Here is a 23,351-nt window from a genome sequence, read left to right as displayed (position 1 = left end):
CTATGAAACTGACAAAACGAGGGTTACTACTGTACTAGTGAACAATGGCACGTACCACAAATGGTCCTAATTTATACGGTAATGCTACAGTACGAGAGTCCGGACGCGTCGGACATTCTGCTCCAAAAATATCTGGCACTTCCTATCTATCCATTTCCACCCTTCTTTTCCTTCCCCATCCCACTCCCGTGACCTTTCTTCTTCAACCTTCCACCCCGGCGTCCTCCTCGTCCACCCCGGCGGCGGCACGCTCCCCCACCCGGCGGCCTCGTCCCCCACCCGCTCCCCCACTCGGGCATCCTCTTCGCCCACCTCGGTGGCGGCGCGCTCCCCCACCCCGGTGACCTCGTCCCCACCCCGGCGTCCTCCTCGCCCACCCCGGCGTCCTCACCCATCGGGGGCGCCCAACGCCCCCGGATCCGGTGGCCCTCTCCTTGACCCCGGCGAGATCCGAGTGGGGAAGGATCGGGCGGCGGCCATGTTGCAATAGGTATCTCACGATGTTGCAGTAGGGATTCTTGGATGTTGCAAGCGCTACTGTTTTTTTCTTCCCCATCCCTTTTCTTCTTCAACCTTCCATCCCGATGTATTCTTCATCCATCCCAACGGCAGCACACTCCCCAACCCCGGCAGGCTCGTCCCGCACCCCGGTGGCCTCGTCCCCCACCCCAACGGCGGCACGCTCCCCCACCACGGCGTCCTCCTCGTCCACCCCGACGGCGGCGCGCTCCTCCACTCCGGGAACCTCGTCCCCCACCCTGGCGGCGCCCCTCCCCCCACTCCGGCGTCCTCAACCAACCGGGAGCACCCAACGCCCCGGATCTGGTGGCCCTCTCCCCGACCCCGGCGAGATCCGAGCGGGGAAGGATCAGGTGGCGGCCATGGTGGACGACCTTCGGCGGCAGGCTGGTTGTCGTGGATCTGAATGTTGCAATAGGTACCTCATGGTGTTGCAATAGTTATTTTTGGATGTTGCAACGGTAGCTTTTGATGTTTCATCTGTTTTGCAACAGTCTGACTTGCCAACAATCGGGTGTTGCACCAACTTGTTCATGATGTTGCATATAGTTATTTTCTTTGTTTCGTCTCTTCTTCTTTCGTTGTTGCAATGTTGTAAGAGATATTTTTTTGTTGTTGTTGCAATGTGGCTATTTTGACTGTTGCACGAAGCAATTCGGGATGTTTCATGCACGTAAAGGTGTTGCAATCCTTGATGTTGAAGTGTTGATTTTTGATGTTTCGATAGTTATTTTTCAATGTTACGACGGAGCGTCCGATAAAATAAAATTATCGGACATTCGGACGCTAGCAATTCCGTAATTTATATGTTCAAAAAAGAACTCCATATTTCGTAAGGTTTCGATGCTTCAGTTTAGAGATGTTCTATATACGAGCACGGGCGCTCAACGGAAAACCAAGGAATGTGAAAATAACCTCTTGCGCAGCGAGCGTACGTACAAGGGCCCTAATCAACAACTCTGCCGCGAAGGGAATCCAGAGGGGCCCTCGGTTTCAGTGAGGAGCATGTTCTGGACTCCGGATTGACCGGTGATCAGTATGGAATTTATGGGAATACGGGATGGTAATTACTCTAAACATGTCCAGTGCTGATTTGGCTACGCACCGTGCAGTGTCTCTTTGAGACTTGCCCATGCGGGTGAGCACTAGCTTTCGTTTACTGGAGCGACGGCCAGGAGCAGTCACCGGCGCACAGCCAAACAAGGCAACAAGATGACCATCCGATACAGAACTTTCTCCGACTTCCGTTCTCCAGAGGGAAAAACCTCGAGTCAGACGCCCTACGCTTCTACTCGTGGCGATCTTCTGCAGCTGCGATTCACGGTCGGCGGCGTCCTACTCGTCAGTCCTGGGCCGACGAGCGCCTCCACTCCCCCCACCGAAACGGCGCCTCTCGTGCACTGATCTGCACCAGCTTGTGTGCGTGCTGCTTACGGTTTCAGCTGCTATGTACAAAAGGACTGCAAGCATCTTATCTTGGCCAATGAATCACTTTGATCTTTACAGTTGAACAAAGGCAGATCGAAGCCACGTGCTTTGCCTGCCTCTGTTGTTGAAGAAGAAATTTGCAGGTTCCTGTTTACAGTATGTTGTTAGTATCTGTTCGTCTACTGGGCTAGCTCCGTGATCTGTCTGCTTCTGAAAAATTGGACTACTTGATCTTGAGGGGACGGCGCTTCATAATCCGAACCATAGGGCGATACCAACGGCAAGTGCAATGGCCACCTCATGCGGATTCCTCTGGATCATAGGAGCATGAAAACCAAAGTACCAACCAATCAGGTATGTTCATCTTAAGCTGAACAGACGAAAATCAAAAAAATGTGCGAACTTCGGAAGAAAAATGCTAGTGTTAAAGGCTTGTGCATTCTCAGAAAATGAGTCGCGTAGCACTGCTATCAAAGCTGTTCTGAAATGCTGGAAGCATCAAGCATGAACACTGTCGCATTCCTTCCTTTCAAGTCCCAACAGAAGCTAGATGTTTTTTCTGTCAAAAAACTAACTCAAAAATACAAGAAGATCCAGCAGGGCAGTAGATATGCAGAACCGCTTGAAACAAGATTCTAAGTGCGTGCTCTCAGTTTTTCTCTCATACGCAAATTAGCTGATAATTTTGCTAACTGGGCACACCTTGTCTCCTCCGCTCGCTTTCGTGTGTTGGGCAATTGCTAGGTGCTTCCCCTTGCACACCTCTGGAAGTTTGCCATCGTAAACGCTGCAGATGTAGGCCTCAAAGTTCATGTAATCCTGCAGATGCTAAATTAGACTGGATTTCTAGAAGCGTAACAATACTACATCTTAGAAAAGAAAAGAAAAGAAAAAGGTCCAGGTTACCTCACCAAGCGGTTTCCCGTTAACGACCACCCATGGCACAAACTGATGAGGAGGCTGAAGAGCATTTGTCTCGGCAGCATATTGCATCTCAAGCTGTGTAATTCCAGGTTGATTGCATATCAGATTGCGAATACACAAGGAATGTATATGAATGTTCTGCAGCATACTGTAAATTTGTACTAGCAGGAAGTGCAGAAACTATTCACCCTACCTGCCTGCCATATCCTGAGTTGTAGCAATCAATAACAGGCTGAGAGGGCAGACCAGTTTCCTGAAAGCAAGACTGCCAGGAGTCCCATTTCCTTGTCAGTGCTAAATGCTCAACGCAGTGAATGAAAGGGAAATGCTGCTCCTGCATTCAGATAAATATATATTATAACGGTCTGTTCATTATTTTTTGTAAGCTCGTTTTCTCTGGGGAACAGATCAGGGCAGACCCATTGTGCAAGTATCAGAAAATTCAATGCCTCGCACAAATAACAATAGGATATTGAACTATCGGTATGTGGTACGGGTCTGTAGACACTGAACACAGAAGTGTTAAGAATGCCCGTATCCAATAAATTTCAGAACCATTTTCATCTCTCATTTTTTTTAAGAGAATGATGCATTCATGATTAATGGATATAGGCAATACCGCATTAGGCCATAGCCTGATCACACAAGCTTCTATAGCGTTGAGTTGGCACTCATCCTCTCCATGCTGCAAAACAAAGAAAATGGAATTGTGGAGTGAGCAAAATGAATCCTGTTCATCAAAGGTAAATAGTTCGTCACTCTCTGTCCTGATCCCATAATTTGTGAACAGAATTTTCATACGCTCAATTAGGCCAGTTTGGTCGGACTTCAGGTGCTCCGACTCCTCCTACTGACGTGGTACTGTAGCGTCAGAGGAGCTGGAGCTGAAAGAGCCACAATTTGTAGCTCCACCGGCTCCTCTTTTAGCTGTGAGAGGGAGGGAGAGGAGAGAGAAGACCGGCTCCAGTGAACAGAGTCGGCACAATGTTGCTACAGTGTTTTGTCGGGAGGAGATGGAACCGGCAAAAACCCTACCAAACTGGCCCTAATAATGTGAAACCATACTAGCACAGAAAGCATCATATTCCCCATTACATTTAACAATGGGCAAACTGAATGCGAGTAGCTAACTGCAGACTAAAATCAGAAGAACTAGATGCACTTCAATTCTCTCAAAATTTTGCTTGAACTTCCTGAAAAACGTTCCCAATTCAAAAGAGAGAATGAAACGATGGCAGACACTGACCTGGCATGTAATGGATCCATCGGCGGAGACGCGCCCATTGCCGAATGGGACTAGCCTGAGGTCCGCAATGGAGGAGACCCCGTTGTTGAAGATCCTGGCGAGGTCGTTCACGACGAACGCGGAGCAGAACGGGCACAGCGTCTCGTAGTAGACCGACACCGTTACTCTCCCGGCGGCGCATGCCGGTGAGAGGCAGAGCAGAACGAGGGGGGCGAGGCGGAGAAGAAGAGCAAGTGTTGGGGAAGCCATGCCGATGGAGCAAAGAAAAGGCGCAGCTATCTTTTAGTTTAGTCGAAGGCTAGGAATATGATGGCATCTGCGCGAGAGAGATGCTTTTCCTTTGGAGGGGAAAGGAGCGGGACGAGGAGATGCCGCCGATGCTCTTGATCCACTGGAACAAGGCAGATTTTGTTCGATGATCCCTTTTCCCAGGTTACGCGGCACGGAGGTTTTTGAGGCGTGTTGCTTGCTTGTTGCTTCGGATCAGGTGACCCAGCTTTGATCCTTTGCCATCGCAGGCTGCTCTGCCCTTAAGTCCCAACACAGACTTTTTTTTTTGTTTTTAAGAAACTACGGTGCAGATAGCTAATGATGGATGACAGAATTTATTCCTTCTCTCTACCCAATCTGGCAATAGGACTGATGAAGATTCAGGTTTTGGTAATTGAACTATTTTATTTTAAAAAAAATTGAAACATAGGGTGAAGCACCTAGTTCTGGGGTGATATTCTCTGCTCTTTCCTGGGGGCCAAAAAAAAAACATGACAAAGGCATGGAGCCTAATCGAGAGAGATCTGAGATCTGCACGTCACGCTTTTCTTTAACCGGGTGTGAATGCTTTTTGCTTCTTTGTTATCCGCTCCATTTTATAGCTTTCCTACTTGGTGTTTTTTTTTTTTTATGTCTGGTTCCTTGCTCTTTCGCTTTTCAGCCCTGGTAGAGAATATATTAAGAAGAGACAAGTGAAACCATATATCGAGTATGATTATCATGAGGGTAAGTCCATGCAAATTCTAGCATTTTATTCCGTTTCAGCTGTCGCACAGCACTTTTCTGAACCAAGCATACAATAGGACATGTTTGCAGGCTAGATGAGCCCTTTGTTCCTGAAGCAATCCACGGTCTCCCTGACGGTCTGGTCAAATGGGATGAAACCAACGCCCAAATCGATCAACTTCTTGGAGGGGTCCTTCGTCCTCATCAACCAACCTTGTTTGTCCTCCTTGATTCTGAAATGGAAGCAAAATTTGGCTAAGTACAAAGTACTGAATATGATGGAAAACACGATGTGCTCATAAGTGGATCACCTGTGGACTGGGAATTCAGGGTACATATCGGCAAGTTTGTCGGTGAAGTCAACCAATCGTTCCATGGACGCCAAGCATAGATGGCGTCCCTGTGCAGAAGGGTTCTCATACAGCACAATCGCAGATCGCGCAACATCTCTGACATCGACCCACCCCGTGTAGACGGCGTCCAACTCAAGCTCCTGGCCTGGTTAGTTACTTAGTTTGAAGCTTTGCACCGTTAGAGAACTCTCTGTACCATTTGTTCACTATATTGCAAATTTTCAGCTCATCAAGTGACGAACCTTTCAGGAGTTGCAGCAGAATATTGAGGCTGGTGTTGACTGATGGTGTAAAAAATGGGCCCAGCGTCGTCCCTGGATTCAGCACAACCAACTGCAGGCCCTCCTTTTCGGTGAATTCCCACGCGGCCTTCTCCGCTAGTGTTTTAGAGACGTTGTACCAAAGCTGCACCCTCAAAGAAAATGAATCAGCAAGTCCTAAACACGTGCTCTCTATGTACGCTGATGAAAGTCGCCAGAGCAGCTTAAATTGAGAACAAATCTACCACTGTTGTGTGCAACTCTGACCTGATAAGCATGATTCGCCACTTAAATTTAAGTCGTAATTTTGCCCCCTTTTATCTTTACTACCAACATTAACGTGCAAAAAAATATCAAGATGTGGCAACATTGTATGCTTCTGCACCTGACGTTTCTTGAGGAGCTCAACGTCGGCCCAGCAGTCATCCTCTGCTACCGCCTTACCCGCAGGCCAGGAAGGATTCGGCACCATGGCCGACTTGGACGACATGAGCACGACGCGGGCGACGCCGCAGTCTTTGGCGGCGCGGAGGACGCTGAGCGTGCCCTTCACCGCAGGCTCCAGGAGCTCCTTCTGCGAGCAGCAACAGAGTCACAAACTCACAACACGAAAGAGGTGTGGTTTTGCTTGCGACAGCACGGGATGATGATCAAGTGCGGAGGAAGAGAAGAATTGCCTCCGGGTCTCGTGTCTGCAGTGCTAGAGGGGACGCCAGGTGGAAGACGCCGCGGGCGCCCTCGATCGCCGGCCGCATGGAAGAGGCCGGGTCGAGGAGGTCCATCTGGAACAGCCGGAGCCGCGCGCTCGAGCCATCCAGTGCCCGCAGGTGCCTCGTCTCGCCCTCGTCCTCTGCAAGAAGGATCAGCCAACAATAGCTTGAAAATCTCGTATCGAGCCATGCACGCACGCATGCAGATTTGACTTGGGCATGTGCTACGAACGGAGGTTCCTGACGGTGGCGTGGACGGTGTAGCCGCGGTCGAGGAGGAGGCGGACGAGCCACGAGCCGATGAAGCCGCTGCCGCCGGTCACGCAGACGAGGCCGCCTCCACCGGCGCCGCCCTCCATTCCGTCGTTGGCTTGGTGCTCTGCCCGTGTGCCACTAGCTCTACGCACAGAGCCACGAACAAACGCGCAAGCCCTGCTTCCTGACCTCCTTCCTCTCCTTGCACTATAGAGGAGAAGTGGAGAACCGGCTGGCGATTCTTGCTTAAAAAACGTTCAAGCCAGCGTGTTGGTGATGGTGTGATGGCACGTCCGACATGGAAAAATGCACCGGAGGCACGTTTAGTCTTTGGCTGGAACGATGCGGCTGCACGTAAAGGGTTGAGGCGCTCTCCCTCCCTCCCTCTCCGAAGAGCCCTGCCAACGCCATTGTTACTCTCCGTTGTGGTGCAACTTTGACCGTAATTTTTCTATCGAAATATTTTTTAAGGGGAGCTTATATTAAATTAACCAAACATATTTACAATCAAATTCTAAAACTACGGACGCGTAGGACGGAACACCTTTAAAAACAAAATCAGATGAGAACTCTCTCCTGCCGCCAAGTTCATGTGCGACTCCATTTGCACTTTGATCACAATTTAAAACTTTGAAGCAATGGAACATTCTCAGTGATTTTTTCTTCTTCGATGATGATGCAGCAGCTAGGGGATCGATTTAGAGTATTATCATTGACATTGAGCACTTGTACTGTGCCAAGGTAGTCCAACTGAAGGACCGAAAGGGCGACCAGAGGGGGTGAATGGGAGCCTATAAAAATTCTCAACAAGAACAAGACCTATGTCCCAAATGCAACCCCAAAGCACACCGTGCGTTCGATCGCCAAGATGACGCAAGTCAACTCGTGACAAGCTCACCCTAGGAACGATAAGAGACGCACAAATCACAGCGGAAACTTATCATGAATTTACTCCATCAAGTTTACACAAAAGAGATTAAGCAAGATCACTACTGACTGATTACTCAATTAAGCAAGCATGCAAGAACGACTAAAGATTAAACATGGTTAGCAATAGATATTACTAAAGAGTCACAGAACAGATGCAAGTACTGCTACTGTATATCGACTGAACATGCAAACAAAGGTTAACAGTAAACAACTTAACTAATTCCCTGCACCAAGCAATCACCACCGATGATAAATTGCACTAAGGACAAGCAAGTAATGATTGCATGAGAATTAGTCACATAAGAAGACAACGATGGTTCACAATCTGATGATTGAAACCTGTAGCTTCTGTTGCTTGCTAGCTTACTGTTACCTGCTACTGAATGTTGTCGCTGCTTGGACAGGTCTCCTGGTGCTGGCACGTTGGGCTTCACGTACTGAAACTGCTACTTGGGCCACTCGGCCTGCTGATGCGCGTGGGCTGTTGGCCTGGCTCGTGCACTGGTGGGCTGCTCCTGCAGCTTCCCCGCCTGGACCGCTGACGACCTGCATCGCCTGCTGCGCGAGCTTGTGGCCCGCTCGTCGATGGGCCGGTTTGCCTGCTAGGCCGCTGCAGCTGGCCCGCTCGCTCTGTCTTGCGAACACGTGCTTCAACTTCTGTGAATCGACGACGCCCTGCAAGAGAGAAAAACAGAGACGAACTGCAAGAACAAGCAAGAACATGACTCAAACTTCAAACTAAAAATACTCCCTCAAAACTTCATGAATCGAGATAAAACTTGAGCCATAGATGCGCAACCCCAAGGGCTAATAGATCCACGAAAAAGATCTCAAAACGCTCAAGTATTCATCGCGGATTTAGAGAAAAACCGAAATCCTAACTCAAGAACACGATTTAGGAAAAACTGAAAATCAAGCCAGATTCGTGAGGGATTTGAAGGGGGATCATATCAAAGATGATCTCCAAGGTCCTACCAGCATTTCCCTTCAACCAATCTCACGAGATTCGGGCTCAAACATGATGAACGAAAATTCCCCAAAATAGCTCCGAAAATAGGGAAAAAGAAAAACGCTCGGGAATTAAAGATTTAGCACGATTTGAGACAACAAACAAAGCTAAATCATGAGAACATCTTCTATACAAGATGAGGACTAGCCTCCTCCTTTCATCCACCCACTAAAGATGAAGAAATTAAGAGAAAAGAGTAATCACCCTCTAATCTCCCTCTCTCCTCTCACTTTAAGCACATGACTAGCCTCTAAGCAAATAGATAATGAGTTGCTAAGCAAAGAGGTGCTGAAATAACCAGCCCTCATCCCTATTTATAGTTCAGGACGAAAGACTATACTACCCCTACAGCTACAACTAAGATAACTACCCACGTAGGAGCATTTTGGTCCAAGTTTTTATCCGCGCATCGGACGGACATGCCACCTTCACAACTTTGCTTTGTCTCGACGCAAGCTTCGTGATGACGCCACGTGCCATCCTTCTCGAAGTTCCGGCCGCACCGGGCTCACCCCCGGTTTTGAGGCCAAACCGGGAAACCTGCTTGGCCGCCACGCGACCTCCACAATGTCGACGTGTGTCCGGCCTCCGCCAAGCCTACAGCTTGACTCGACCAACGCCGTATCCATCCTATCATGCCCTCTCGCCATTCCGTGCATCGTGTGGACCGCTCGTGACTTCGCCCGGACTCGTCGGGTCCATCGGTCCAAGCCTACTCACGTTCATCCTTCACCGTCCTTGGTCCATCGGCATGAACCTTTCGCTTAACCTGCACCGCATGCCGTCGACCGTCACGTCGCATCCTACACCTGCACATCACAAGCCAAGAGCAACATCAAACTAACACAGCGTTGTCAATCACTCATCATCCAAGGGTGACCACCATTGGTCCTCACCAACTCTAGCCAAATAGACCCTGTGAATACCGAACGGGCTCTGCGGATGCCTATCAAGTGCATCTAAATATAGTTATAGTCTTGCTTTCAAAAAATATATAGTTATAATCTCTAACAAATGTATGTGATTATAAAAGTGGTTCAAGATAAATCAGCAAATATGATTTCATATTTTTGAGACCCATTGTTTCTTACTGGACCTAATGGCCTCTTATGTGAATGCGTGTTCATCAACCTTTTTATTTCCTCATAGCATGTTTTTCATGTCTCAGCAGCAGGTCAGCAAGGCGCAGTCTGTCAGTACCTCTCCCGCTCAGCAAGCAGCGAAGGAAGATGGGCCTCGTCGCTCTACTCGGCCCACTATTCCCAGTGTTCGCATCTCGGGCCCGGAATGGAACCGGCCCATGTAAGGTGGCGTGCGTGTGTCGCCGAGCTCGAAAGATAAGAGTGAGACAGAGCGAGGAGGAGAGCAAGCATTGTAAGAACTAAAACAATTCCCCAATTAATCCTTCCTCGTTCTGCTCCGGTTCTTCCCCTGCTCCCGATCCTCTCCAAATCCCCTGCTATCTTGATCTGGTTGCTAACACAGTCTTTCCATCTTCGCAATACATTCAACGACGATCGAAACGAAAAAAGATTGTCAACTTAAATTTATGAATGAACGGCGGGTAATTAGATATAGGAAAATAGGTTGGATTACATGAAAAACACCTAAAACATCGTCCAGATATGAGATATGTATTTGCACTCTAGCAGTTTATTTGAGCTATGCAACTGTTGTATAATAGTGTTCCATATAGAGCACACTTCACAGGCTAGATAAGTCCTTGCTCCTCAAGCAATCCACAGTGTCTCTGATGGTTTTGTCGAATGGAGTGAAACGAACACTCAAACCGATCAATTTCTTGGAGGGGTCCTTTGCTCTCACCACCTAGCCTTGTTTATCCTCCTGGATTCTGATGTGAAAGAAAAACATTAGCTGAAGGAGGAACATTGTGTCCGCGTAAAAGATGCTCTAAGAGACGTATCACCTATGAACCAGATGTTCAGGGTAAAGATCAGCAATGCTATTGGTGAAATCGACGAAGCGTTCAATAGATTCCTAGCACAAGTGGTGTCCCTGTGCTTACGGGTTCTCGTACAACACCATCAGAGAATGTGCGACGTCCCTCGCATTGACGCAGCCAATGTAGATGTCATCCAAATCAAGTTTCTCGCCTAGGTAGTTTGATTTGCATTCTTAGGGGGTGTTTGGATCCCAGGCTAAACTTTAGTACCAGTCACATCGAATGTTTAGATATTAATTAGAAGTATTAAATATAGACTATTTACAAAACCTATTGCACAGATGGAGGCTAAATGGCGAGACGAATCTATTAAGCCTAATTAGTCCATGATTTGACAATGTGCTGCTACAGTAACCATTTGCTAATGATGGATTAATTAGATGGGAACATATCCAGTAGAAACCACACCCTTCATGAAAACCTGTGCAAACCAAAATAAAAATTCGTCTAAATTCACAAAAAAAATCACACATGTAGATGATATATGATGATACACATCCTTGTAAAATATCTTGTCCAAACTCAACTTCGTTTGTGAGATATAAAAATAAAAGATTCTAATAAATCATTTGGACAACTTTCAGCCTTGGTATTTGTTATTTTTATATCTCACAAACGAAGTCGAGTTTGGACAAGATATTTTACAAGATTGTTCATCATCATATTATCTATACGTGTGATTTTATTGGTGAATTTATATGACTTTTTTACGTGGTTTGCACAGGTTTTCATGAAGGGTGTGGTTTCTACTAGATATGTTCCCTAATTAGATTTAATAGATTCGTCTCGTTGTTTAGCCTCCGTCTTTGTAATTAGTTTTATAATTAACTTTATTTAGTCTTCCTAATTAGCCTCCAAATATTCAATGTGACCTGGACTAAACTTCGTACTCGTTGCAAAGCTCCAAATTCATCAGAAGATAAAAGTACCACATGGCTCCTAGCGTCTAATGATGTAACTGACTGACCTGCTAGAAGTTGCAGAAGCAGTTGAAGACTGGTGTTAACTGATGGTGCTAATATTGGACCCAGTACCATCCCTGGATTAAGCACAGCCATCTACAATCCCTCCTCGCAGCGAAGTCCCATGCAGCCTTCTCTGCCAGTGTCTTAGATACGCTATACCAAAACTGCAGCTCACGGAATAAAATCAGCACAAGCCTCAACCATAGCACAGATCAGAATACAGGAGCTAGTTTTAATATGTACCTGAACTTTCTTGAGGAGCTCGACGTCGACCCAGCAGTCCTCGTCTACGACCTTGTCCCCGGCCAGTTGGGGTTCGGCACCATGACCGCCGGCGACGACATCAGGACGACGTGGCCGACCCCACAATCTTTCACGGCGCGCAAGACGTTGAGCGTGCTCTTCACCGCCGGTTCCAGGAACTCGTTCTGCAACAGTAGAATCATCAGCAGTCCAATACAAGGATTACCTACTCGAGCAACTGGATACTGAACTGTGATTTGCGTCGATGGGGTGATTAATTATTCAGAAGGAAGATTTGCCTCTGGGTCCTCTGCCTGCAGTATGGACGGGGACGCCAGGTGGAAGACACCGCGAGCGCCCTCAACCGCTGGACGGACGGAAGCAGGGTCCAAAAGGTCCATCTGGAACAGCTGGAGACGCGTGTTCGTGCCGCCCAGGGCCTGCAAGTGCTTCGTCTCAGCTTCATCCTCTGAAAAGGGGAGGAAACAAATCCGTCACGAGGTTCTTGACGGTGGTGTGGACGGTGTAGCCGCGGTCGAGGAGGAGGCGGACGAGCCACGAGCCGGCGAAGCCGCTGCCGCCCGTCACGCAGACGAGGTCTCGGCGCGCCGGCGCCGCACCACCGCTGTCCCCGTCCGACGCCATCTCGTCGGTAGCACTACGGCTTGGATCGTCTGCCTGCTGCTGTTGAATTCGCACCGGTCGGTGTCGCTGGCATAAACAAACGCGCACGAGGGACATGTTGGGCCATTGGCGTGTTATGTCAGACGTTTTGTCAACGAGCTTCAGCTCAAAGACGTATACCTGCACGGGCGAAGATATACTTGGAGTAATGAGAGAGCTTGCCCAACCTTGGAAAAGTTGGACAGGATCTTAGTAATGGTGGACTAGGAACTAAACTACCCCGGTTGCCTCTTGCAAGCGCTCGCGTCAGGGATGTCGGATCACTGCCCGCTCCTCCTTGCAACGAATGCAAACTTCAGTGCAAAACATCGGTTCCATTTTGAGAACTGGTGGATCAAGATGCCCGGCTTCGAGGAAGCTTTGCGGAAAGGCTGGACATGTTCTGAGCTCGTCACTGACCCCTTCACACGTTTAGACGCCATGCTCAGAAACACCGCCAAGGAACTCCAAAGCTGGAGCCAAAGGAACGTAGGATAAATCAAGCTGCAATTGCTAGTGGCCAAAACTATCGTTCACTGGTTGGACAAAGCACAGGAGGAGAGGCAGCTCACCTTGGAGGAACATCGGTTAAGGAAAGAGCTCAAACTCAAGAGCTTAGGCCTTTCTTCCCTGGAAAGGACCATGATCAGACTCCGCTCACGCATCACATATCTTCGTGATAGGGACACCAACACACGTCTTTTCCATATGCAAGCCGGCCATCGCGCTAAGAAAAAGTTCATCACTAGGCTGCAGCTCGGGGAATACACGGCTGTCATGCAAGAAGATAAGGAGACAATGTTGTTTCAGCACTTCAACAGCATCCTGGGCACCACCTCTGACAGAACCGAGCTCATCAACCTCGCCGCTCTGAATATTCAGCCAATTGATCTCCATCAGCTTGATCGCCCTTTCTCTGAAGCTGAAGTCTGGAGCACGGTGAAGTCACTCCCAAATGACAAGGCTCCCGGCCCAGACGGGTTCACGGTAGAGTTTTACAGAGTGGCATGGCCTGTGATCAAGGAAGCAACCGTGGGAGCCTTCAACGCGCTGTACAGAAACGCCTGCGCACAACTGCGCCGGGTGAATGGTGCTCTGATCACGCTGCTGCCCAAAAGTTCAGAACCAATACACCCCGGTGACTATCGGCCAATCAGTTTAATTCACAGCTTTGCTAAACTGGTCGCCAAGCTTCTTGATAACCGGCTTGCACCGGAATTGCATCGCCTCATAGACACCAATCAGATTGCTTTCATTCAAAAGAGGTCCATTCATGATAACTTCAAGTTCGTGGAACAAGCTGCAAGAACTTTGCACCGCAACAGGAAACCAACCTTGCTGATCAAACTAGACATATCGAAGGCCTTTAACACTGTCAACTGGGCATTCCTCCTACAAGTCCTACAGACAATGGGCTTCAGTACAAGATGGTGCGATTGGATCTCTTCGCTTATCCCCTCAGCCACTACCAGAGTCATCCTCAACGGCAATCCAGGCAGACTGATTCGGAATGCTCGGGGATTACGTCAGGGAGATCCCCTTTCTCCAATGTTGTTTATCATTGTCATGGAGGTGCTACACCGGTTGCTCAAGCAAGCAGTACAAGCAGGAGTGCTTCACCCACCGGCACACATGGCAATCCAACACCAATGCTCCTTATATGCCGATGATGTCATGATTTTTGCTTCTCCAACAGCCCAGGACATGATCACCATCAGAGAAACACTCGCTTTCTTTGGCAACGCTTCAGGGCTACACACCAATCTTCAAAAGAGCCTCATAGCACCCATTGCCTGTACCGATGAGCAGGTGCAAAGAATCAGCACCTTTCTCCTACCTAGAATCTCCGAATTCCCCATTCAATACCTTGACCTCCCACTCACTGTTGGCCGTCTCAGAATTCAGAAAGGTACACTTGCAGCCACTGGTAGACAAAGTAGCAGCCTGCATCCCGACCTGGAAAGCTTCACTGATGAACGAAGCCGGCCGGCTGACAATGGTAAAAGTGTTCATGACCTCAACTTGCACTCACACATTCATCTCGCTGAAGATTCCTGAGTGGGTGATCAGTGAAATTGACAAGCGCCGAAGGGGCTTTCTCTGGGCTGCAAGGCAAAAGGCTCATGGTAGGCAATGCCCCGTCGCTTGGACTGCATCATGCAGACCACAGGAACTGGGAGGCCTTGGTATAATAGATCTTAGGATTGCTTCTTATGCCCTGAGATTGAGGTGGATGTGGTTAAAAAGAACCGACCCTGACAGACCTTGGAGAAACCTCACTCTGTAGTTTGATAATGACAACGTGCTTCAGAAAATGTTTCAGGCCTCGATTCAAGTACAATTGGGGGACGGCAACCTAGCTTTATTTTGGATTGACAGGTGGAATGGTGATTCATCGCCATGCTCCATCGCTCCTGATCTTTGCAACACTGTCAGGTCCAGAGTCAGAAACAGGCGCCTAGTGTCTGAAGCTTTGCAAGACAAGAAATGGATTTCCGACGTTGTTGGACGGCTAACAGTGCCGGCCATCCATCAATATGTGCTTCTCTGGCACCAACTGCAGCGCGTTCAGCTAAGGCTAGGTTCTGAAGATGTGATCACTTGGAAATGGGAGCCTTCGGGGGTTTATTCAGCAAGGTCTGCGTATCGGGCGTTCTTCATCGGATCACAAACATCTCCTGCAGGCTCATTGATCTGGAAAGCCTGGGCGCTGATGAAGGTGTGCTTCTTCATGTGGCTAGCCTGCAGAGATCGCTTGTGGACAGCAGCCAGACGCCATCGTCGTGGCTTACAGGACAGCACCGCCTGCGCCTTGTGTGATCAGGAACTAGAAGACTCCGACCATCTCTTCGCTCGCTGCTCATACACTCAACAGCTATGGCACCTCATCAGGTCCATCCTGCACTCTATCGTTCCCGGTCCGGTGCCGGACGGGAGCTTAACTGAATGGTGGCTCCAAATGAGACATGGCCAGAACGCTATGCAGAAGAAAGGTATTGACTCCAACATAATGCTTATATCCTGGATGATCTAGAGAGAGCGCAACAACAGGGTGTTTGGCAGAGCCACCCCCTTGCAGCCGGCGTAGCTTTTACAGCAGCTCATCGATGAAGCCATTCTCTGGTCAGCAGCGGGCGCCAAACATTTGGCCACCATCGGCTGGCCGGCAGCGATAGAAGCTCAAGCAACGGGAGAACGGCTTCATCGATAAACTGAGCTTCGTCTCATTCTAAAACGGTTGTTAATCTCACATGCAATAGACAATAAACTGTTAACCGTGTGCGTGCGCCCGGACGGCCCGCGTTGTACTAATCCTTTTTAGAATATCTTTTTAATATAAAGATACGCAGCTCTGTTGTGTATTCACGAAAAAAAAACACCGGAGTCCTTTGCTGCCCGGAGGACGTTGAGCGTGCCCTTCACCGCCGGTTCCAGCAGCTCCTTCTGCAAAGCAGCAGTCAGTAATCCATCGTGCAAGAGTTGCTTAGCAGTTGCGCAATCAATCAGAAGAACTGTCGAATGTGTTCGTTTGGATCGTGCGAAGAATGGAACGTTGTCCGAACTGTTGCGGAGAGAAATTAAATTGCCTCAGGATCTTGTGGTGGATCCAGGGTCACAGGGGACGCAAGGTGGAAGACGCGGAAGACGCCGTGGGCGCCCTCGACGGGCGGGCGCATGGAGGCAGGGTTGAGGAGGTCCATCTGGAATAGCCGGAGCCGCGTGTCCACGCCGTTCCAGAGCCCGCAAGTGCTTCATCTCGCCCTCGTCCTCTGCAACAAAATCCCTCAAGAACATAATCTCGCTTCGATTCTAATTTCTACTCCGGTCTCGAGAGTCGAGACCAGTGACTTGGAATTTGATGCTGCGGGCCTATTTGATACTCCCTACTAAAGTTTAAGCACATATCACATCAGATGTTTGATGCTAATTAGAAATATTTAACATAGGCTAATTACAAAACTAATTGCACAGATGGAGTCTAATTCGCGAGATAAATCTATTAAGCCTAATTAGTCCATGATTTGACAATGTGGTGCTACAGTAACCATTTGCTAATAATGGATTAATTAGGCTTAATAGATTCGTCTCGCGAATTAGCACAGGGTTCTGCAATTAGTTTTATAATTAGCTCATGTTTAGTCCTCCTAATTAGCATCCGAACATCCGACGTAACACTGCTAAAGTTTAGCACCTAGTATCCAAACACCCCTAAATTCTGCACGGAGGTCCTTGATGGTGGCGTGGACGGTGTAGTCGCGGTTCGAGGAGGTGGCAGACGAGCCACGAGCTGATGAAGCCACTGTGGCTCGTCACGCAGCAGATGACGCCGCCGCCAATGGCACCGCCACCGCCGGCCGCGGCCGCTTCCATGTCGCCGGTGAGTCGGTGACTAATTGCAGCAAGCGCTCTACGCACCAAGTTGCGGACTAGCAGCAAGCGCGCCGCAACTCGGCGTAGTTCTTATAGGAAAAACCTCTGCACACACTAACAGCATTACTGGAGCCAAGTGCATGGCGCAAGGCAGCTGCGCTTCTGCAGCCGGTCGATCAGCCATACGAATATGTCTGGTGGAGGGGCCTTCTTTTTTAACTTAAACGGCAGAGCACTGCCATAACATTTAAGAAGAAGAGAAGGTATTATATGGCCGATATTACATTACTATGCTTAAGCTCGATACTCAGATTACACGCCGTTTTCATCAATAAGCTAACTAACAATCGGTGCTCCACACGCTCGCTGACGCAAGCTTATTTTATCCTTGATGAGGCCAAAAACTCTTTGCGGTGTAGCTTGAGCTTCTTAAAAAATGCTCTTGTTTCTTTCATTCAATAGGTTCCAAGCCGTGTATATTAGGATAGCCACGATCGCTCGCCTTTTTACCTTGTTCACCGCCTTCAGTGATAGTCTCCACCATTCTTCAAGCCCGACATCCGTCAATGGTAGTGGAACTATGTTGTTGAACCATATGTGCACCAACCGCCACACCTATATTGTATATGGGCAGTGAAGGCATAGGTGTTCAGCAGATTCAGGTACCCCTTGGTAAAGAAAACACAAAGGGTTGCATGGCCAATTCCTTGCCATTAATCAGTCAGCCGTAAGTATCTTGCTTTGAAGTAGGATCCATAAAAAACATGTGCTTTCCTTCCATCTGTGCTCTCCAAACTGCCTGAGGTTCAAAAGGATAGTAAGATCCTTTGAATTGGACTGCATAGGCTGACTTAGCACTATATTCACCATCTGTTGTCCATCTCCACACAATTTCATCAGGTCTGTCAATGAAATTGATGTCCTAAACCAAGTCCCAAAGATTCACAAATTCAGTCATTTCAGCCACCGTGTTCATTCTCCATAAGCCTATCGTTCGATCATGATCAACGACCTCCTCATTCGCCAAGCCAGGTCCGTGTAGCCATGTTGAATTCTAGAATTCTGCTTTGAGACTATTGCCTAGAGTGACAACTGTGCTAACTCTAAATAACTGATGATCTAACTCGTTGACAGGTGCTTCAGAGCCCACCCATGGACGGTCAGGTTATTTCCATTGGTACCACAACCATCGTAGCCTTAAAGCCCTGCTGAACAGGACCAAGTCAAACTTCTTAGATCTTGTTACTTTAGCCCATCTAACCAGGCAGTGACCCATTAACCTCAGTTGCCCCCTTCCAGAGGAAGTTCCTCCTTATCTTGTCCAATGTCTTGATTTCCTCTTGGTGGAGGCCTTCCGAGGGATCAGATTTCCTGTAGCTCCTTTCTGGTCGCCTTCACTATCTCAGGCTTAATCACCCGCGTCGATTGTTTGTTCATGTCTTTACAACAAACTTGCCATCACTATCACCGATGTGAAATGCTGTCTTAAATTACACGTGAATATAAAAATTGTCACAGCCGTTACACGAGGTCTTTCGATGCCCAGGAAAGTCACTAATCTCAGTCTGAACTTGTTATAGCGAGCTCCCCTGTCATAGAAGTGATAATGTACAAACTTCGCATCTCAATTACCCTTTTTCTCGGTGAATCGGTGCTTCACGAAGGCACGAATCTAGCAGCTTGAAGTCATTTTCTTCTCAAAGGACACGGACCTGCTTAGGCGAGGTGTTTGCGAAGCAGCTTCGACCTCCAAGGCTAATTGGGCCGTGTCACGGGAGCTTCTCGTCAGCCGATCTCAAATTTCAAAACCCACGGACGTCCTCCTCTATCCAGAAGCGTTGCGCTGCCGGCCGAGGAGTGGCGATCTACGAACCAGGAAGTTGGAGGCTCGGAGCTGCTTCTTGGTTAATTTTAGACGTGAATCTAAAGGATCGGAACGGGCGACTAGAGGAGAGTGAATGAGAGTCTTTCATGAAGAACAAGACCTATGTTCCAATTGCCACCTCAAGATACACCTCGTGTCAAATCATCAAGATGATACGAGAACTCGTGATAAGCTCACCCTAGAACGATTTGACATGCTCAAGATATAGCGGAAGCAAAGTATAAAGTGACTCCAATAAACTTGCTTAAAAAGATTAAGCAAGATCACTACTAATCACTTACTTAACTACACGTGCAAGGATAAACGATTAATTGAAAGAGCTAAACATGATTAGCAAGTCAAAGTACTATTTAAGTAGCTAAACAAAATGACAATGATTCCAAAAGCCGCGGCCCAGCAAAACACACCCTCGCTGTGCTTGGCGGAGATGTTCTGCTCCTTGCGTGGGCTGCCTGGTCCGCAAAGCCTGCTGGCGCTAAGCAGCTGGGCCTCCTTGTCCGCACGGCCCACTATCTGGACTGCTGCGCGCGTGCAGAGCAACTGGGCTGCCTGGCGCGGTTGGCCGGCCTGCTGCGCCGCCTGGGCTGCCTGGCGCTGGCAAGTGCAGCTCGCGCGCGCGTGCTGCTGACCTGCTGTGCCGCTGAAGGGCCCGCTCGTCCTGGGCCGCCTGCTGGTGCAGCTGTCCCACCTGTGCCGCCTGCCGGCCTGAGTCGGCCTGCTCTGCTGCTTGGTGCGCGCTCGCCGTCTACTGGGCCGCCTCGCCTGGCGCGCGCTCACCGCTGGTGGGCCTGCACGCTGCCGCGCCTGCTGGGCTGCGTCGCCTGCGCTGCTCCTTGGCCCGCTTCGCTGCTGCTCGCTGACGGCCCGCTCGCCTGTCCCGCGTGTGTCACGGGTGCGCGTCGCGACCACGAGCGCTGCCGCGATGCTCGAAACCTGCTAGTAATAACAGAAGTAAAACAAGAACACCAAAGAACTCCGCCCAAACTTCAACTCTAAAATCCTCCCTCAAAACTCAACGATTCGGGACAAAACTTGAGCCATAAATGCACAACCACAAGGCTAATAGATCCAAAAAAAAGATCTCGAAAATCTCAAGTATTCGTCGCGGATTTTGGAGAGAACCGAAACCCTACCAAGAACACGGTTTTTAGAAAAACTCAAAATTCAAACTAAATTCATGAGGATTTGGGGGGATCATGTCAAACATGCTCATAAGGGTTCTAGCAACAATTTCCTCCAACAACTCTCATGGGATTTGAGCTCAAACGCGGAAAACAAAAAATCTCCAAAAATACCAAAAAGATAAAACGCATATCTTGAAAACGAGAATCAATTGAGTACGAAATTGATTCTTATATTACATCACCATGTTCGGTTACAAGGCAATCCTAAGCATTATCAAAGTTAGGATGGTAAAAAGATCAAAAAAATATTCACTCCTCTCTCTTCCCTCTCACATACCAAAGGCTCTCAAACACAAATGAGAATACCACCACACAACTAGCCCAAAGTGGTGGTTGCCCTAACAGCCCTCCCACATTTATATAGGCATCCAGAAAAAGATTAGAATGCCCTTACATGAAGCATACATCTCAAATACCTCCTAGGAGTAAAATCGTTCAACTTTTTCTCGTACATCGGATAGATCCGGCACCTTCACGACTTAGCTTCGCCTCGACGCAAGCTTCGCGATGGTGCCACATGTCCTCCGACTCGACACCACCCGGCCGCACCGGACTCGCCCCCCGGTTTTGAGGTCAAACCCTCTTGCACATCCTGGAGGCGTGACTCATCCCCGGTTTTGAGGCCAGACTGGTCAAACCCTCATGCACGCCGCACCCGACATGGCTCACCGATGTCGACGCGTGTCCGGCCTCCGCCAAGCTTTCAACGCCTCTAACTCTTTTTTGCTCCCGGCTTCCAGGCCGTCTACTCGACTTGCCTCCGTCCTGCTTGACTCAACCGACGCCATCTCCATCGTTGTTCGTGTACTCTTACTCTTCTGTGCACCATGTGGATCGCCCATGACTCCGCCCGGACTCCTCAGGTCCCTCGGTCAAAGCTACTCGTGTTTATCCTTCACAGCGCTAGTTTATCGGCATGAACCTTTCGCTTGACCTTCACCTCATGCCGTCGACCGCTATGTCGCATCCTACACCTACGCATCACAAGCCAAGAGACACAACACACAATATATGATTTACACAAACACCACAACACAACGCACACAACACAACACATCCGACTAGCCGTTAGCATAAACATGCACATATGAAATATGGACTCAAGCGTTAAAGCTTCAAATCAGCCAATCAATTACTTATCACAAATAGAATAAGGCACATCTCAACTTGATCTCTCAAAAACCCCGGTGGCGCTCAGTAGTGGTTGAAGTTACAAACCAGTTCAATACGGAGAGACTCTGACTGATTCTGAAAACGAGGTAATCGATTTTAGCTTTTTTTTTCCGGACTGGAAAACAAACACCATCCAGAGATGTCCTTGTGTTGTGGCAGCTTATTTTCGACTAGAGAACTTTCATATAGCAGCAGTTTTTGATCCACCACCATCACATTCAAATCAACCTAGATGAGCAATTTTTCTCCTGAAGAAATCCACGTGATAAGCTAGATGAGTCCTTTGCTCCTGAAGCAATCCATAGTGTCCGTGATGATTCTGTCAAATGGAATGAAACGAACACCCAACTCGATCAATTTCTTGGACGGGTCCTTTGCTCGCACCACCCACTCTTGTTTGTCCTCTTGGATTCTGGTGTGAAAAGAAGTTAGCAATGCGAGTGGCGAACAATGCGCATCTCATAAAAAGAGAAATGCTGTCAGAAACGTTTCACCTTTGAACCGGAAGTTCAGGGTAAAGGTCGGCAAGCTTGTTGGTGAAATCGACCATCCGTTCAGTGGATTCCACGCACAAGTGGCGTCCCTGTGCCGACGAGTTCTCATACAACGCTACGAGCGACTGCGCCACGCCCCGGACGTCAACACAGCCAAGGAAGTACTCGTCCATGTCAAACCTCTGGCCTGGTGCAGCTTTGTTCTCTTAGCAAAAGATTACCCATCGCAACAAAAATAAAGATGGATGAGCTGCAAGCCTATGGTTGTTGTAGATGACTGACCCTTCATAATCTGCAGAAATACTTGGAGACTGCCAGTGATCGAGGGCGTCAATGTTGGCCCCAACACCAGTACTGGATTGAGCACGGCGAGCTGCAGCCCCTGCTCCTCGGCGAAGTCCCACGCGGCCTTCTCTGCCAGTGTTTTAGACACGCTGTACCAAAGCTAGATTTCGAAGGTATGGAATCAGCACGATCCTTAACTACTGCTGTATCTGAATTGGATCATGTGATGCCATGGTAAAAGTATCGCAGCTCGATTTGAGCAGCTACGTTATGTACCTGGAGTTCCTTGAGCAGGTCGATGTCGGCCCAGGAATCCTCGTCGATGACCTTGTCCGCAGGCCAGTTGGGATTCGGCACCATGGCCGTCTGCGACGACACCATGACAACACGGCCGACGCCGCAGTCTCTGGCGGCTTGGAGGACGCCAAGCGTGCCCTTCACCGCGGGCTCCACCAGCTCTTTCTGAAAGCAGCAGAGGCACCGAATCATCGTGAAAACATCGCGAGATTTGTGGGTTTTTGTTCGGCGATGGTTTGATCGATCAAGTATATGGAGAAGGGCTTTGCCTGGGGATCTTGTGTAGGGTGCAATATGACGGGGGAGGCCAGGTGGAAGACGCCGCGGGCGCCCTCGACCGCCGGCCGCACGGAGGCCGGGTCGAGGAGGTCCATCTGGAACAGCCGAAGCCGCGCGCCCGCGCCATCCAGGGCCTGCAGGTGCTTCGTCTCGCCCTCGTCCTCTGCAACGAACAACCCGGCTCGGTTAATCGCGTGCAGAGGGGCAGTCATGGCGATGGATTTGACGCTACAGATCGGGAACGGAGAGAGCGGAGAGCATGCCACGCACGGAGGTTCCTGACGGTGGCGTGGACGGTGTAGCCGCGGGCGAGGAGGAGGCGGACGAGCCACGAGCCGATGAAGCCGCTGCCGCCGGTCACGCAGACAAGGCCGCCTCCCCCGCCGCCTCCGTCCGACGCCATCGCGATCTCGTCGGGACTTCGGGTGTGGTGTCACTGTGTCAGGTGTGGCCTGTCCTGCCTGCCGGACCAGTGACCTCTGCCGCTACGCTACGGCGCTACGCAGGAACAAACAAACGCAGGAGTTGGCTGGCCTGACGGCGTGGACAGAGACCGAGTGCACGTTTGGCGCGTGTGGAGCAGGTCTCGCAAGCAGACAAATCCACGGCACGGGATGGATTGTGCGCATACGGTCATACATGCTTTTTTTACCCGAAAAAAATACATGATATTTTTGTTTTTTCCCTTTGCTCTTTGGGAATACGAAGCTTGATTGTCTCAGCCTTTTTATTCGTGTGCCCCCGGCCGTCGTGCTTACACGTGCGGCTGTCAGAGGGGCAGCTCCATGAATCGAAGCTGCATCTTGCGCGGGCTTATATGGCTTCCCAAGATAAGCAAAATACCTTTAAAGCCCATTAAATCTATTTAGTAGTAACAAAATAGTTTCAACATTTTTTTACTGTTCCAAAACTAACTGAT

The 23,351-nt window shown here is 49.2% G+C and overlaps 3 protein-coding genes and 1 long non-coding RNA gene across 6 annotated transcripts; all 4 read right to left on the bottom strand.

The window, feature by feature from the left end:
* Positions 1-1,549: 1,549 nt before the first annotated feature.
* Positions 1,550-4,596, bottom strand: LOC101753283 (gamma-interferon-inducible lysosomal thiol reductase). 3 transcript variants are annotated; one of them, XM_004970376.3, is made up of 6 exons: positions 4,118-4,590; positions 3,491-3,556; positions 3,065-3,205; positions 2,854-2,946; positions 2,650-2,766; positions 1,550-2,259 (listed from the first exon to the last, which is right to left on the bottom strand). In XM_004970376.3, exons 1-6 carry the CDS (start codon positions 4,364-4,366, stop codon positions 2,197-2,199), a joined length of 729 nt encoding a protein of 242 aa, XP_004970433.1. In that variant the 5' UTR covers positions 4,367-4,590; the 3' UTR covers positions 1,550-2,196. The 3 variants fall into 3 exon arrangements, with proteins under 3 accessions (XP_004970433.1, XP_012701628.1, XP_012701629.1); XM_012846174.3 differs by lacking the exon at positions 1,550-2,259 and having other exon boundaries at positions 2,409-2,766; positions 4,118-4,587; XM_012846175.2 differs by lacking the exon at positions 1,550-2,259 and having other exon boundaries at positions 2,628-2,766; positions 2,859-2,946; positions 4,118-4,596.
* A 492-nt stretch (positions 4,597-5,088) lies between these two features.
* Positions 5,089-8,794, bottom strand: LOC101752601 (cinnamoyl-CoA reductase 1). The gene is made up of 7 exons (XM_004970374.3): positions 7,995-8,794; positions 6,669-7,089; positions 6,404-6,576; positions 6,112-6,300; positions 5,709-5,871; positions 5,425-5,611; positions 5,089-5,346 (listed from the first exon to the last, which is right to left on the bottom strand). The coding sequence occupies exons 2-7, from the start codon at positions 6,793-6,795 to the stop codon at positions 5,205-5,207; spliced, it is 981 nt and encodes a 326-aa protein (XP_004970431.1). The 5' UTR covers positions 6,796-7,089; positions 7,995-8,794; the 3' UTR covers positions 5,089-5,204.
* A 1,413-nt stretch (positions 8,795-10,207) lies between these two features.
* Positions 10,208-12,525, bottom strand: LOC101786745. Its single transcript, XR_002677947.1, has 4 exons — positions 12,053-12,525; positions 11,802-11,986; positions 11,561-11,722; positions 10,208-10,482 (listed from the first exon to the last, which is right to left on the bottom strand). It is a non-coding gene; the product is annotated as an uncharacterized LOC101786745 (long non-coding RNA).
* An 8,467-nt stretch (positions 12,526-20,992) lies between these two features.
* On the bottom strand, positions 20,993-23,020 carry LOC101786360 (cinnamoyl-CoA reductase 1). The gene is made up of 6 exons (XM_004970373.3): positions 22,703-23,020; positions 22,423-22,595; positions 22,133-22,318; positions 21,854-22,016; positions 21,572-21,758; positions 20,993-21,489 (listed from the first exon to the last, which is right to left on the bottom strand). The coding sequence occupies exons 1-6, from the start codon at positions 22,833-22,835 to the stop codon at positions 21,348-21,350; spliced, it is 984 nt and encodes a 327-aa protein (XP_004970430.1). The 5' UTR covers positions 22,836-23,020; the 3' UTR covers positions 20,993-21,347.
* Between the last annotated feature and the right edge of the window lie 331 nt (positions 23,021-23,351).

Source organism: Setaria italica, chromosome V (assembly GCF_000263155.2).
Source record: "Setaria italica strain Yugu1 chromosome V, Setaria_italica_v2.0, whole genome shotgun sequence".
NCBI lineage: Eukaryota > Viridiplantae > Streptophyta > Magnoliopsida > Poales > Poaceae > Setaria > Setaria italica.
The sequence above is the reverse complement of the archived record's forward strand: the minus strand, read 5'-3'. Positions and strand labels throughout refer to the sequence as shown.